The 11,780-nt window shown below is 42.6% G+C and overlaps 1 protein-coding gene across 1 annotated transcript in view; it reads right to left on the bottom strand.

Moving 5' to 3' along the window:
• Positions 1-389: 389 nt before the first annotated feature.
• mst1 (macrophage stimulating 1) overlaps positions 390-11,780 on the bottom strand; it is an 85,643-nt gene continuing 74,252 nt past the window's right edge. The window contains exons 15-18 of the mRNA XM_043708469.1: positions 11,414-11,560; positions 2,865-2,971; positions 2,082-2,221; positions 390-1,265 (exon numbers count right to left, since the gene is read on the bottom strand). Coding sequence (XP_043564404.1) covers positions 1,107-1,265; positions 2,082-2,221; positions 2,865-2,971; positions 11,414-11,560 — 553 coding nt within the window. The 3' untranslated portion in view covers positions 390-1,106. The remainder of the gene's footprint in view (positions 1,266-2,081; positions 2,222-2,864; positions 2,972-11,413; positions 11,561-11,780) is intronic.

Below are 11,780 nucleotides of genomic sequence, written 5' to 3'. Positions count from 1 at the left end.
TTCCATGCTGTACATCTGTTTGACTCTAAATTTAATTATTACTTCTGAAATTAAAAGCCAGTCACAAGGATGGTCATTATGTAACTAATCAGTGAAGGTTGTAACAACCAATTTGATTCATTAATGTCATCAAGGGAGAGAAATTTGTCATTCTTACCCAGCTTGGCTTACATGTGACTGCATACACAGATGCTCCTGCTCCTCGGATGCTGCCTGACTGGCTGTGCTTTTCCAGCACCACACTCTTCAACACTGCATTCACAGATGTTAAACATTTGAAACAGTCCAGTTTCAAACACTTAGGGGTTAGGGGTGGTTAACAAAAGCTGGTCTTAACAGTGACACACACATCCCAAGAAAGATTTTTTAAAATTCAAGTAACTAAGAAATGGAACATAATTCAATATTTATTTTAGAGGTAAGTGATCATTGGTTATCACATCTATACAAATAAAAATTCTACCAAAATCATTGTGTCATTGCCCAACATCAATGTGACAGGTTTGAAAATTAGATTTATCAAGATGCTCTGAAACTCTATAGAAAATGCAACATGGTAAAAAGTACAACACTCTGATAATGACATTTATGTATACAATGCATTGACTGTATCATGACTATATACATGAGACGACAGGCAGGTTAAACGGAATTAAATGTCAGCAATATTTTGTCATGAAAGAAGTGCCAAAAGAGCTCTTTAATGTAGCACAGTTAAATACTGTGTCAGAAGAGTCATTCCAGATATCAGATTTTAAATTAATGCCAAACACTCAAAACAGTGCTGAGTGAAAGTTGCATTTTAATTAAATTGTATCCCAGACATAATTGATTCATTACTGCAGTGAAGTCTCTCAAAGATGATTGATAAATCACACCATTAATTAGTAAATCTCCCCAAAAATAACTTCATTGACCCATTGGTTTCACGAAATAACAAATCCTCCCACGTGTAATAAGTAAACCGCTGTTAGTTTTACACTGCTAATTGTTTAAAGGTGATTATTCTGAAAGCCATGGAAAAATGATGTTACAAAGTTAACGGGGCTGGGTGTTTGGAAATATTTGTATCACAGATGCTGAATCTCCCACTGAAAGGCTGGCGCCTAGAGTTCTATGACTTTTTTAATCCAGTCCACGTACATTGCAACTCGGACAAAGATGCCAGGGTGATTCGGTCGGCCACATCCACGCCTTGGAATGATGACTCCCTCAAGCACCCAGCAGCTGTGGGTAAAGCAAGCAAGAGGCCCACCATAATCCCGCTGAAAGACACAAGAAACTGTTTAAGTTTCCTGGGAACACAAGTGTAATAACAGTTGTTGCAGTTGTCCAACTTTGGATATCATTCATCTCTAGTAGTGTACTGATCGTGTCCCTACCTCTCAACCAAGAGTTCAAGTCCCACCTGCTCCAGAGGTGTATCATAATAACTCTGAATATGTTGATGAGAAACAACAAGCTTCCAGATTCAGTTAGTTCAGTCTAAGTAACAGTGCCTCTATTCAAAGCTCTACCAACACTCCTTGTTCAGGTGAAGGTAGTTTGAACACAGAATGAAGCTCCCCTACACCATCATTTCACGCATCATGGAGCCCTTACATAATAAGGTACTGGTGGCTATTGCAGTGCAACCTGTTAACTCTGCTGACCAAATGTCCCAAATCCAAATATCAAAGCAAGATTTTCTGTGTGGCTTGATTCCTACTCCAGCTGTTCTGATTAGGTTAGATTCCTTACAGTGTGGAAACAGACCCTTCAGCCCAACAAGTCCACACCGACGGTCCGAAGAGTAACCCACTCAGTCCCACTTCCCTCTGGCTAATGCACCTAACACTAGGGGGAATTTAGCACGACCAATCCACCTAACCCGCACATCTTTAGACTATGGGAGGAAACCCATGCAGACACGGGGAGAATGTGCAAACTCCACACAGACAGTCACCCAAGGCTGGAATTGAACCTGGGACCCTGGTGCTGTGAGGCAGCGGTGCTAATCCACTGAGCCACCGTTCTGCTGACTAGAATCCTCCATCTGCTGTTACTGGTCAAAACCATTTGCTCCTGTTCTTGTTTCTTACCTCACATGCTCCAAATCCCCGCAGAACTGTCCCAGCACAGATCTCTGTCTCAGCCAGGCGACCTCTGTAGTACCGATTACATACATTGTTACTTATCACTGGCATCACAAGGATATTCAGGACATCATCACGGCCCGTACCTACACATCAAGAGGAAGAAATTAGGACAGACAAAGAAATTATCAAAGAACCAACACAGGGCCTGGGTTCAATAGGCTCTGGTAGAATAACGCAATGGTAATATCCAGCAAGCATCCAGTGACTGTCTCAATCATCTACTCTTTCTGGCCTGACATGCAGGACGACGTTTTGTCTCCTAAGTCCCTGGACAAACCAGAGAACCCCAGTATTACCCTTCTAGCATTCAATGCATCAGGTGGCTTTCTCTTATTTCTTGCTTTGTCCAAATAACTTTGTACAAACCATTCCAAAACTAGAGATTCACATCCTGGAAGTACTGCACTATGGAGAACACCAGCTTTGCTCAGGACACAGAGGGTAATTAGGGTGTAGCACCGTGCCAACTGTAATTAATCGAACTTAATTCACCTTTGCTTCATGCTATTTGTGCTACACCAAAAGGTGAAAGCATTGGTTAGAGTTTCAGTTTGTGAACATCATCACCAACAATGAAACTGTCACTCCCCAAATAGTAATATGACCAAGGCAGCTTGTTTTCATCCTACTGCATAACTGGATCAGACCACAATGATTGTTCCATGTAAAGTATGGTCCATGGTAGTGTCATTGAGCTGTTACCAAATTCCTGGTGGATGTCCTTACCTTGGGTCTCTCCCCAACCTGCTATCTCACAGCTAGTCCCTTCAGGAACGATATAACCCTGAGGGGGTAGACAGATCAGAGCAACCCGACTGTTCAAGGTGGCAGGTCTGTACGGGTGAGAAAAGAAACAGAGATCAGCGCAAGGTATCTCGTGTTGACTGGGAAGACTTGAACACATAATCTAGGCTGATGTCCGGTAAGTAGTGAAGCAGTGTTGCACAAACGGAAACAGACGAGATGTTAAATCAAGGTTCTGGCTCTCTCAGGTGGACGTAAAATATCCCATCTGACTAGTCAAGGTAGAGCAGAGAGGTTTTCCCTGATGCCATGGCCAATACTTACCCTTCCAACCATATCAAAGATGCCAAATCATCATCACACTGCCGGTTTTGAGAGCCTGCTGCGTACAAACTGGCTGCCACATTAGAACATATAACGGTACAACACAGAAACAGGCCTTTCAGCCCACAATTTTGTGCTGATCATGATACCAAATGAAACTAATCCCTTGTGCCTACCCTTGATCCCTCCCTACATGTCCCTCCATTCCTTACATATTTATTAAAAAGTCCCTTAAATGCCTTTATCATATCTTCCTCACACACCACCCCAGCAGTGTGTTTGACACTCCTACCACTCTCTGTGCATAAAAACTTGCCCCTCACATCTTTGAACTCTCCCCCTCTCAACTTTAATGCATACCCCCTAGTATTAGATATTTCAACTCTGGGAAAAAGATTCTGACAGTCTACCCTATCTATGCATCTCATACTTTTATGGATTTCTATCAAGTCTCCCCTCAACCTCCACCGCGCAAGTGAAAACAACTCAAGTTTTTCTAGCCTCCCCTTATAGCTCATACCCTCTAATCAAGGCAGCATCCTGGTAAACCTTTTCTACATCCTCTCCAAAGCCTCCACATCTTTCCTATAACATGGCGACCAGAACTGAACGCAATACTCTAGGTGTGGCCTAACCAAAGTCTTATAAAAAGCTGCAATATGACATCCTGACTCTTGTACTCAACTCCCTGACCAATAAAAACAAGCATACCATATGCCTTCTTTACCACCGTATCTACTTGCTTGGCCACTATCAGGGAGCTATGGACTTGATCCCCAAGATCCTTCTGTACATCAATGCTGTTCAAAGTCCTGCCATTAACTGTATACTTTTTCTTAATATTTGATCTCCCAAAGTGTAGCACCTCACACTTACTTGGATTAAACTCCATCTGCCATTCTCTGCCCATATCAGCAGCCGATCTATATCCTGCTGTATCCTTTGACAACCTTCTACACTATCCAAAACTCCACTGATCTTTATCATCTGCAAACTTACTAATCCACTCGTCTACATTTTCATCTAAGCCATTTACATATATCACAAACAGAAGAGGTCCCAGTACCGATCTGTGGTGTAAAATTATGTCCCAACACATGTGTGAATCATAATGTAACACATGTATTGGGCCAAGCAGTGGAATGTGGTGAAAGGGTTAAAATTATGTCCCAATACATGTGTGAATCTAACCAGAATGGAGGTGTTGCTTAGTCCCGTGTGAATCTTATTACACACCTCCCCGTGTGAATCTTCTTATCTGTATGTAACCAGAATGGAATGTGTTTTTTAGCCTTGCTCTGCTGTTCACATAAATGTTTATATCTGGAAAAGAGTATATCAGCTGAAAAAGTCTCCAGTTCGGTGAGTCTGCTCCGGGGTTACGTTTAACCGCCGAGCGTGGGTTGTTGGCAACCGCTCTACGAGAACTGACGGCTCCCAGTTCCGGTAACATGTAGAGTGAGTATAAGCCAGACCCGTTGTAAGTATGAGACCTGGTTGTGGCGACGCTGCGGGGAATAAAATGCTCATATTCTAGCAGACTCGCCTCTTGGTCGTTTGTTCTGTGTCAGACTACTCTCCTACGAACCTGACCTTGAGAATTTTTTAAAACACGATCCCTGCAGAACACCATTAGTCACAGACCTCCAACCTAAAACACACCCTTCTACCACTACCCTCTACCTTCTATGGGCAAGCTGACTCTGAATTCACGTGGCCAAGTCACCATGGACTCCATGCATTTTAATCTTCTAGATGAGCCTACAATGTCAAAAACCTTCCTAAAATCTATGTAAACAACACCCACTGTTCCACCCTCATCACCTTTATCACCTCCTTGAAAAATTTAATCAAGTTGGTAAAACATGACCTGCCCTGCACAAAGCCATGTTGAATGTCCCTAATTAGGCTATGCATTTCCACATGTGTGTAAATCCTAAGAATTCTCTCCAATAGCTTCCCAAACACTGATATAAGACTCACCAGTCTGTAGTTTCCTGGATTAACCCGATTTCCCTTCTTGAACGGAGAAACAACATTAGTTACTCATCAGTCCTCTGAAACCTCTCCTTGACCAAAGATCTTGGTCAAGGCCCCAGCAAATTCCTCTCTTGCCTCTCTCAGTAACCTGGGATAGATATAATTGGGCCCCGGGGACTTAACTACCTTAATGCTCTTCAAGAGATCTAACACCACTTCCTTCTTGATCTCAAAATGCCCGAGTGTATTAGCATGCTCTACACAAATCTCACGATCCTCCATTCCATTCCCTGGGTGAACTCAAGGTCTCACCGACATCCTCTGCCTCTCAGCACAAGTTCTCTCCTTTACCCATGACTGGTTCTACCTTTTCCCTAGTTATCCTCTTGTTTTTAATGCCTTGGCTATAGAATGCCTTGGGTTTAACCCTTTAACCCTACTTACCAAGGTCATTTCATGGTGCCTTTTTGTTCACCTAATTTCCTGCTTGAGTATTTTCCTGTTTCCTTTTTTTCCCTCATGGGCCCTGTCTCATTTTAGCTTCCTAAATCTTACATAGCTTCTTTTTTCTTTTGACAAACTTCACAACTTCCCTCATTATCCAAGGGTCCCTGACCTTGCCATCCTTGTTTTTCCTCCTTACTGGACCATGCTGATCTTGAACTCTTATCAGCAGGTCTTTAAACAATTCCCACAAGTTCAATGTGGACTTGCCTGATAACAGCTCTGAACTCAGATTTCACCAGTTTCCTCATTTCCCCTCCCCCCCACCTTGTTCATCTCCTGTTCCCTGGATGCTGCCTGACCTGCTGCGCTTTTCTAGCAACACATTTTCAGCTCTGATAACAGCTCCTCCCAATTAACACTCCTGAGCTCATCCTAATACTATCTCAAAACTTAAGGAGTTGTGATCACTCTTTCCAAACTGCTGTCCCACTGAAAGGTCAGTCTCCTGGCCAGACTCATTAGCTTACAAGGTTCAGTATGGCCCCTCTTCTAGTTGGACTCTGCACATACCGTTTCAACAAACCATGTTGGATGCACCTGACAAATTCTGCCCTGTCTAAGCCTCTTGCTGATCAAAATTCCAGTCAATTTTGGGGCAGTTAAAGTCACCCATTATGACAGCTGTTTTTATTGCATCTTTCCATAATCTGCCTACATATTTGTTCCTCAATCCTATCACAGTAATTGCATTTTATTTTTGAGCTTACCCTTGGAGACGGCTCAGTAGATGAGCTGTCAAGTATGTCCTCTCGGAGTGCAGATGTAACATTCTCCCTGATTAGTAATGCAACCCCTCCACCTCTTTCACCTTCCTCTCCATCACGTCTAAAACAATGAAACCCTGGGAACATTGAGCAGCCAGCTCTGTCCCTCTCTCAACCAAGTCTCTGTAATGGCTACAGCATCATAGGATGCTGCCTGGATTAGAGGGTATGAGCTATAAGGGGAGGCTAGAAAAACTTGAGTTGTTTTCACTTGCGCGGTGGAGGTTGAGGGGAGACTTGATAGAAATCCATAAAAGTATGAGATGCATAGATAGGGTAGACGATCAGAATCTTTTTCCACATTCTGATCCAGACTCTCAGCTAATCTGCCTTACCTATAATATTCATGGCGTTCAAATAAATATACTTCAGTCCATTAGTACCAGATGTTCATTTCCCTGTCTCTGCCTGTCCTTTCTTGCTGATTTACTGGTCCTGACATCTACGTTGCTCTCAATCCCTCTACTTGCTGACCTGCTGCTCTGGTTCCCAACCCCCTGCCACTCTAATTTAAACCTTCCTGAGTAGCACTAGTGAATCTCCCTGCGAGGATATTGGTTCCCCTCCGGTTTAGGTACAACCCATCCCTGTTGTACAGGTCACCCCTGCTCCAGAAGAAGTCCTAAGAACCTGAAACATTACCCCCTGCACCAGCTCCTTATCCACATACTCATCTGTCCTATCTTTCTATTCCTTGGAGCAAGTTACTTAATTTTTTATAAAGTAGTTTAACATGTTGCAAAGATATGAAATGCAGTATATCGATACACACTTGGGGCTCTTGTGTCACAATGGTAGTGTCCCTTTCCCTGAACCAGCAGTCCCATCTGCTCCAGCGAATTGTCAATAACAAGCCTGAACAGGTTGATTAAAAATAATTATAAATGCATGCTTTTAGCTTCCAACAGATTCCGAGATCTAATTGACTGTCCTTCCAGATGCCAGATTTTCACTTTCTAATTCTTGGGTCCTATCTTAAGACATTCAGTGTACATGTCAGCAGTGCCCTCAAAGACAGACTCCTTGGAAACCCCCAGATACTGTCTTTACACAGAGAGAGTTGGGTGCGTGGAATGCACAGCCAGCGGTGATAGTAGACTCAGAAACATTAGGGACATTTAAGTGACTCTTGGATAGGCACGTGGATGATAGTACAATGAAGAGTATGTCGGTTAGTTTGATCTTAGAGTTAGGATAAATGATCAGCACAACATCGAGGCCATAGGACCTGTACTGTGCTGTACTGTTCTATGGTTTATATTCTCACCAGTGCTCCAGGACTCCAGTTATCCTGGTATATGAACATCCCAAAGCAGCTTATTCCCCCAGTTCTCAAATTAACTTCTAATGATCTGATTCTCAGTTTTATCAAATCCAATCAATCCTTTCCCATTGTCACCCTAGCCCTGCTACACTGACCCCAGTATAGAAAGAGACAGAACCTGATATCTTCTATCCCTAGAGCTGACAGAGTTCCAGCTATCATAGAACATAGAATGTTACAGCTCAGTACAGGCCCTTCAGCCCTCGATGTTGCGCCAACCTGTGAAATTAATCTGATGCCCATCTAACCTACACCATTCCATTATTATCCATATGTAAATGCCCTTAATGTCGGCGAGTCTTCTACTGTTGCAGGCAGGCCGTTCCACACCCCTACTACTTTCTAAGTAAAGAAACTACCCCTAATATCTGTCCTAAATCTCTCACCCCTCAATTTAAAGCTATGTCCCCTTGTGTTAGCCGTCACCATCCAAGGAAAAAGGCTCTCACTGTCCACCCTCCTCTGATTATCTTATACATCTCAATTAAGTCACCTCTCAACATTCTTCTCTCTAAAGAAAACAGCCTCAGTTCCCTCAGCCTTTCCTCATAAGACCTTCTTTCCAAATCAGACAACATCCTAGTAAATCTCCTCTGAACCCTTTCCAAAGCTTCCACATCCTTCCTATAATGCAGTGACCGGATACTCCAGGTGCTGCCTTACCAGTCTCTTGTACAGCTGAAGCATGACCTTGTGGCTCCAAAACTCAATCCCCCTACTCACAACTGAAGTAAGGCTTACTGGCCTATAATTCCCAACTCCCCATCTTAAACAAGGGAAACAACGTTTACTATCGTCCAGTCTTCTGGGACCACTCCTGTTAACAAAGACGACATAAAGATCAAAGCCAAAGGGTCTGCAGTCTCCTCCCTGGCTTCCCAGAGAACCTGTGGATAAATCCCATCCGGCCCAGGGGGTCTTATCTATTTTCAGATCTTCCAAAATTGCTAAAACCTCCTCTTTGTTAACCTCACTCCCATCTAATCTTGTAACCTGTATCTCCATATTCTCACTAGCATTGCCCTTTTCCAATGTCAGTACTGACGAAAAGTATTCATTAAGTGCTTCCCCTATGTCCTCAGATTCCACACACAACTTTCCACTACTGTCTTTGATTGGTCCTAATCTTACTCTAGTCACTCTTTTATTTCTGATTCATCTATAGAAGGCCGTAGAGTATTCTTTGATCCCATCTGCCAACAACTTCTCATGTCCCCTCCTAGCTCTTCTTAGCCCTCTTTTTAGATCTTTTCTGGCTAACTTATAACTCCCAAGCCCCCTAATTGAGCCTTCATGCTTCATCGTGACAGAAGCATTTTTCTTCCACTCGACAAGAGTTTCAACTTCTTTAGTAAACCATGGCTCCTGCTCTTGACAACTACCTCCCTGCCTGATAGGTATATACTTATCAAGGACCCATATTTCAAGTGTGTCCATCCCCTGCAGTTTCTTTCCCCATCCTATGCATTCTAAATCTTGCTTAATTGCATCATAATTGCCTTTCCCCCAGTCATACCTCTTTCCCTGTGATATATACCTATCCCTGCCCATTGCTATTGTAAATATAACCAAATTATGGTCACTATCACCAAAGTGCTCACCTACCTCCAAATTTAACGCCTGGCCGGGTTCATTCCCCAGTACCAAAGCCAATATGGCATCGCCCCTTGTTGTCCTGTCTACATACTGTGTCAGAAAACCCTCCTGCACACACTGAACAAAAATTGACCCATCTAAACTACATGAACTATAGTATTCCTAGTCAATATTGGAGAAGTTAAAGTCCCCCATAACAACTACCCTGTTACTCTTGCTCCTATTGAGAATCATCTTTGCTATCCTTTCCTCTACATCCCTGGAACAATTCAGAGGCCGATAGAAAGCTCCCAGCAGGGTGATCTCTCCTTTCCTGTTTCTAACCTCAGCCCAAGCTACCTCAGTTGTCAAGTCCTCAAACGTTTTCTCATGCTCTAGCCATGTCTCTGAAATGGCCACAACAGCAAAATTCCAGGTACCAACCCATGCTGCAAGTTCACCCACCTTGCTCCGGATGCTCCTGGCATTGCAGTACACACATTTCAAACCAACATCCTGATTGCTAGTACCCTCTCGTGACATTATAAATTTATCTCTGAGCTCAATGCCCTTAACCTTCTGTACACCGGAACTACAATACAGATTCCCATCTCCCTGCTGCATTAGTTTAAACCAACTCCCTCCTGCAGAGCATTAGCCAATATCCCCCCCAGGATATTGGTATCTTCTATCAGTACCACTGATGTCTCTTGCTGTTTCTGGGACATCCTCTGCACAGAGAATGGGTTGATGTACTCAGAGGAAAACTAAATGACCTAATCGAAACCAGACTATTTGACTTATTGGGTTCTTTTTGTTTCATTGTAGTTTTACCATCCCAGTTCTCTTCATATTGGCTCCCATTATCAAAGCCACGCAGTCAATATTCCTGATTATGCTATTTTGCAGAAGATCCCCGGTGTTAGAAAGATTTGATTCACCATGACCACTCTTCACATGACTTCAGATGCTGATACGAGGAGTCAGGCCTATAATGTGCTCTGCCCAAAACACTAATTCCATTCTTCAGTTCTGTAGAAGACTCAGACTTGAAATGTTAACTGTTTCTCTCTCCACAAATGCTGCCAGACCTAGGGATGCAATACAATAGTGGTAATGCTACTGAACTAGTCATCCCAAAACCTTGGTTAATATTCTGGGAACAAGGGTGTAAATCCTACCATAACAGTTGGTGAAATTTGAATTCAGTAGAAATCTGAAGTAAAATGTTACTCTAATGAAAGCCATGTATCAACTGTTAATTGTCGTAAAAGCCCATCTGGTTACTGAAGTCATCAGTGAAGGAAATCCACCATCCTTACTTCATCTGGCCTACATATGACTCCAGATCCAATAGCAATGTCCTTGACTCTTAGCTTCCATATAGGGAATTAGGGATGGGCAATGCATGCTAGTCTAGTCAGCGATATCCCATGATTAATTTTTAAAAACTTGCTATCTTTCTCCAGTATTTTCTGTGATTGCTACTAATTCCATTCTGATGCGCTTTCTCCACCAATCCTTTACACTTATATCTATGTTTCATGCTGATAGGCTCAAAGTAAAAAACAAATATTCCAATGGATTCATGGCAGTTACTGCAAAGGTAATCCAGAACCCTAAACATCTAGAAAAAGTTCAAATCCCTCAGCAGTTTAAGAACTTGAATTTGGTTGAAAAGGTCTGGTATAAAGAGGTGGTTTTGGCAAAAATGACAATGAAGGTGTCTGATTATTGTTAAACCTTAGTTAGTTCACTAATATTCTTTTGGAAGGAAAGTCTGTTTTCCTCTAGCCTCAATTTTATTCTAGTCTCATATTTCTAGGTGTCTCTTTACTGTCCACTGATAGAGCCCAGCAAGATCACCACAAACCTCACCAGATGCTGATTTAAGATGGCCCACTAACACCATATTCTCTGAGCAGTTGTGCAGGATCAATAAATGTCAGTTAGCCTTGCCAGTGACACTCATACTCCAAGAATGAACGTAATTTTAAAACATTAAAGTTAGAAAGATGAATATCGAACAGAGCAGATGATTTTATTGGTACAGGTACCTCTCTAACTCCAACATGATCAGGTTGGAATGTTTTGGTCCACACACGGCCCTTCGGATGGGGATAGCTTGCTTGTCTGGGTCATCAGACCTGGGGTCTTTTAAAATGGTTCCCATCCAGGCTTCATACCCCCTGAACTCAGCATAACTAAAAGACAAAAACACAAAACTAAGACACTGGTTCATTTTTCATGACCAATGCAAGGACTTGCTCTTTCAGGCTAGTCTAGTATAGCTTCATCAGAGGACAATATTTTTAATTCACATCCTCTCATCTGAAAGTGTCTTTGTAAGCTGATGCTGTGGGTCTGGGTACTTTGGATCACTACTAACTTCAGATTTCTTGTCAGCCATGGAAAGAATCTCCG

The sequence above is a fragment of the Chiloscyllium plagiosum genome, chromosome 18, assembly GCF_004010195.1.
Source record: "Chiloscyllium plagiosum isolate BGI_BamShark_2017 chromosome 18, ASM401019v2, whole genome shotgun sequence".
Taxonomy (NCBI): Eukaryota; Metazoa; Chordata; class Chondrichthyes; order Orectolobiformes; family Hemiscylliidae; genus Chiloscyllium; species Chiloscyllium plagiosum.
Note: the sequence above shows the minus strand (reverse complement) of the source record. Positions and strands in the feature narration are given on the sequence as shown.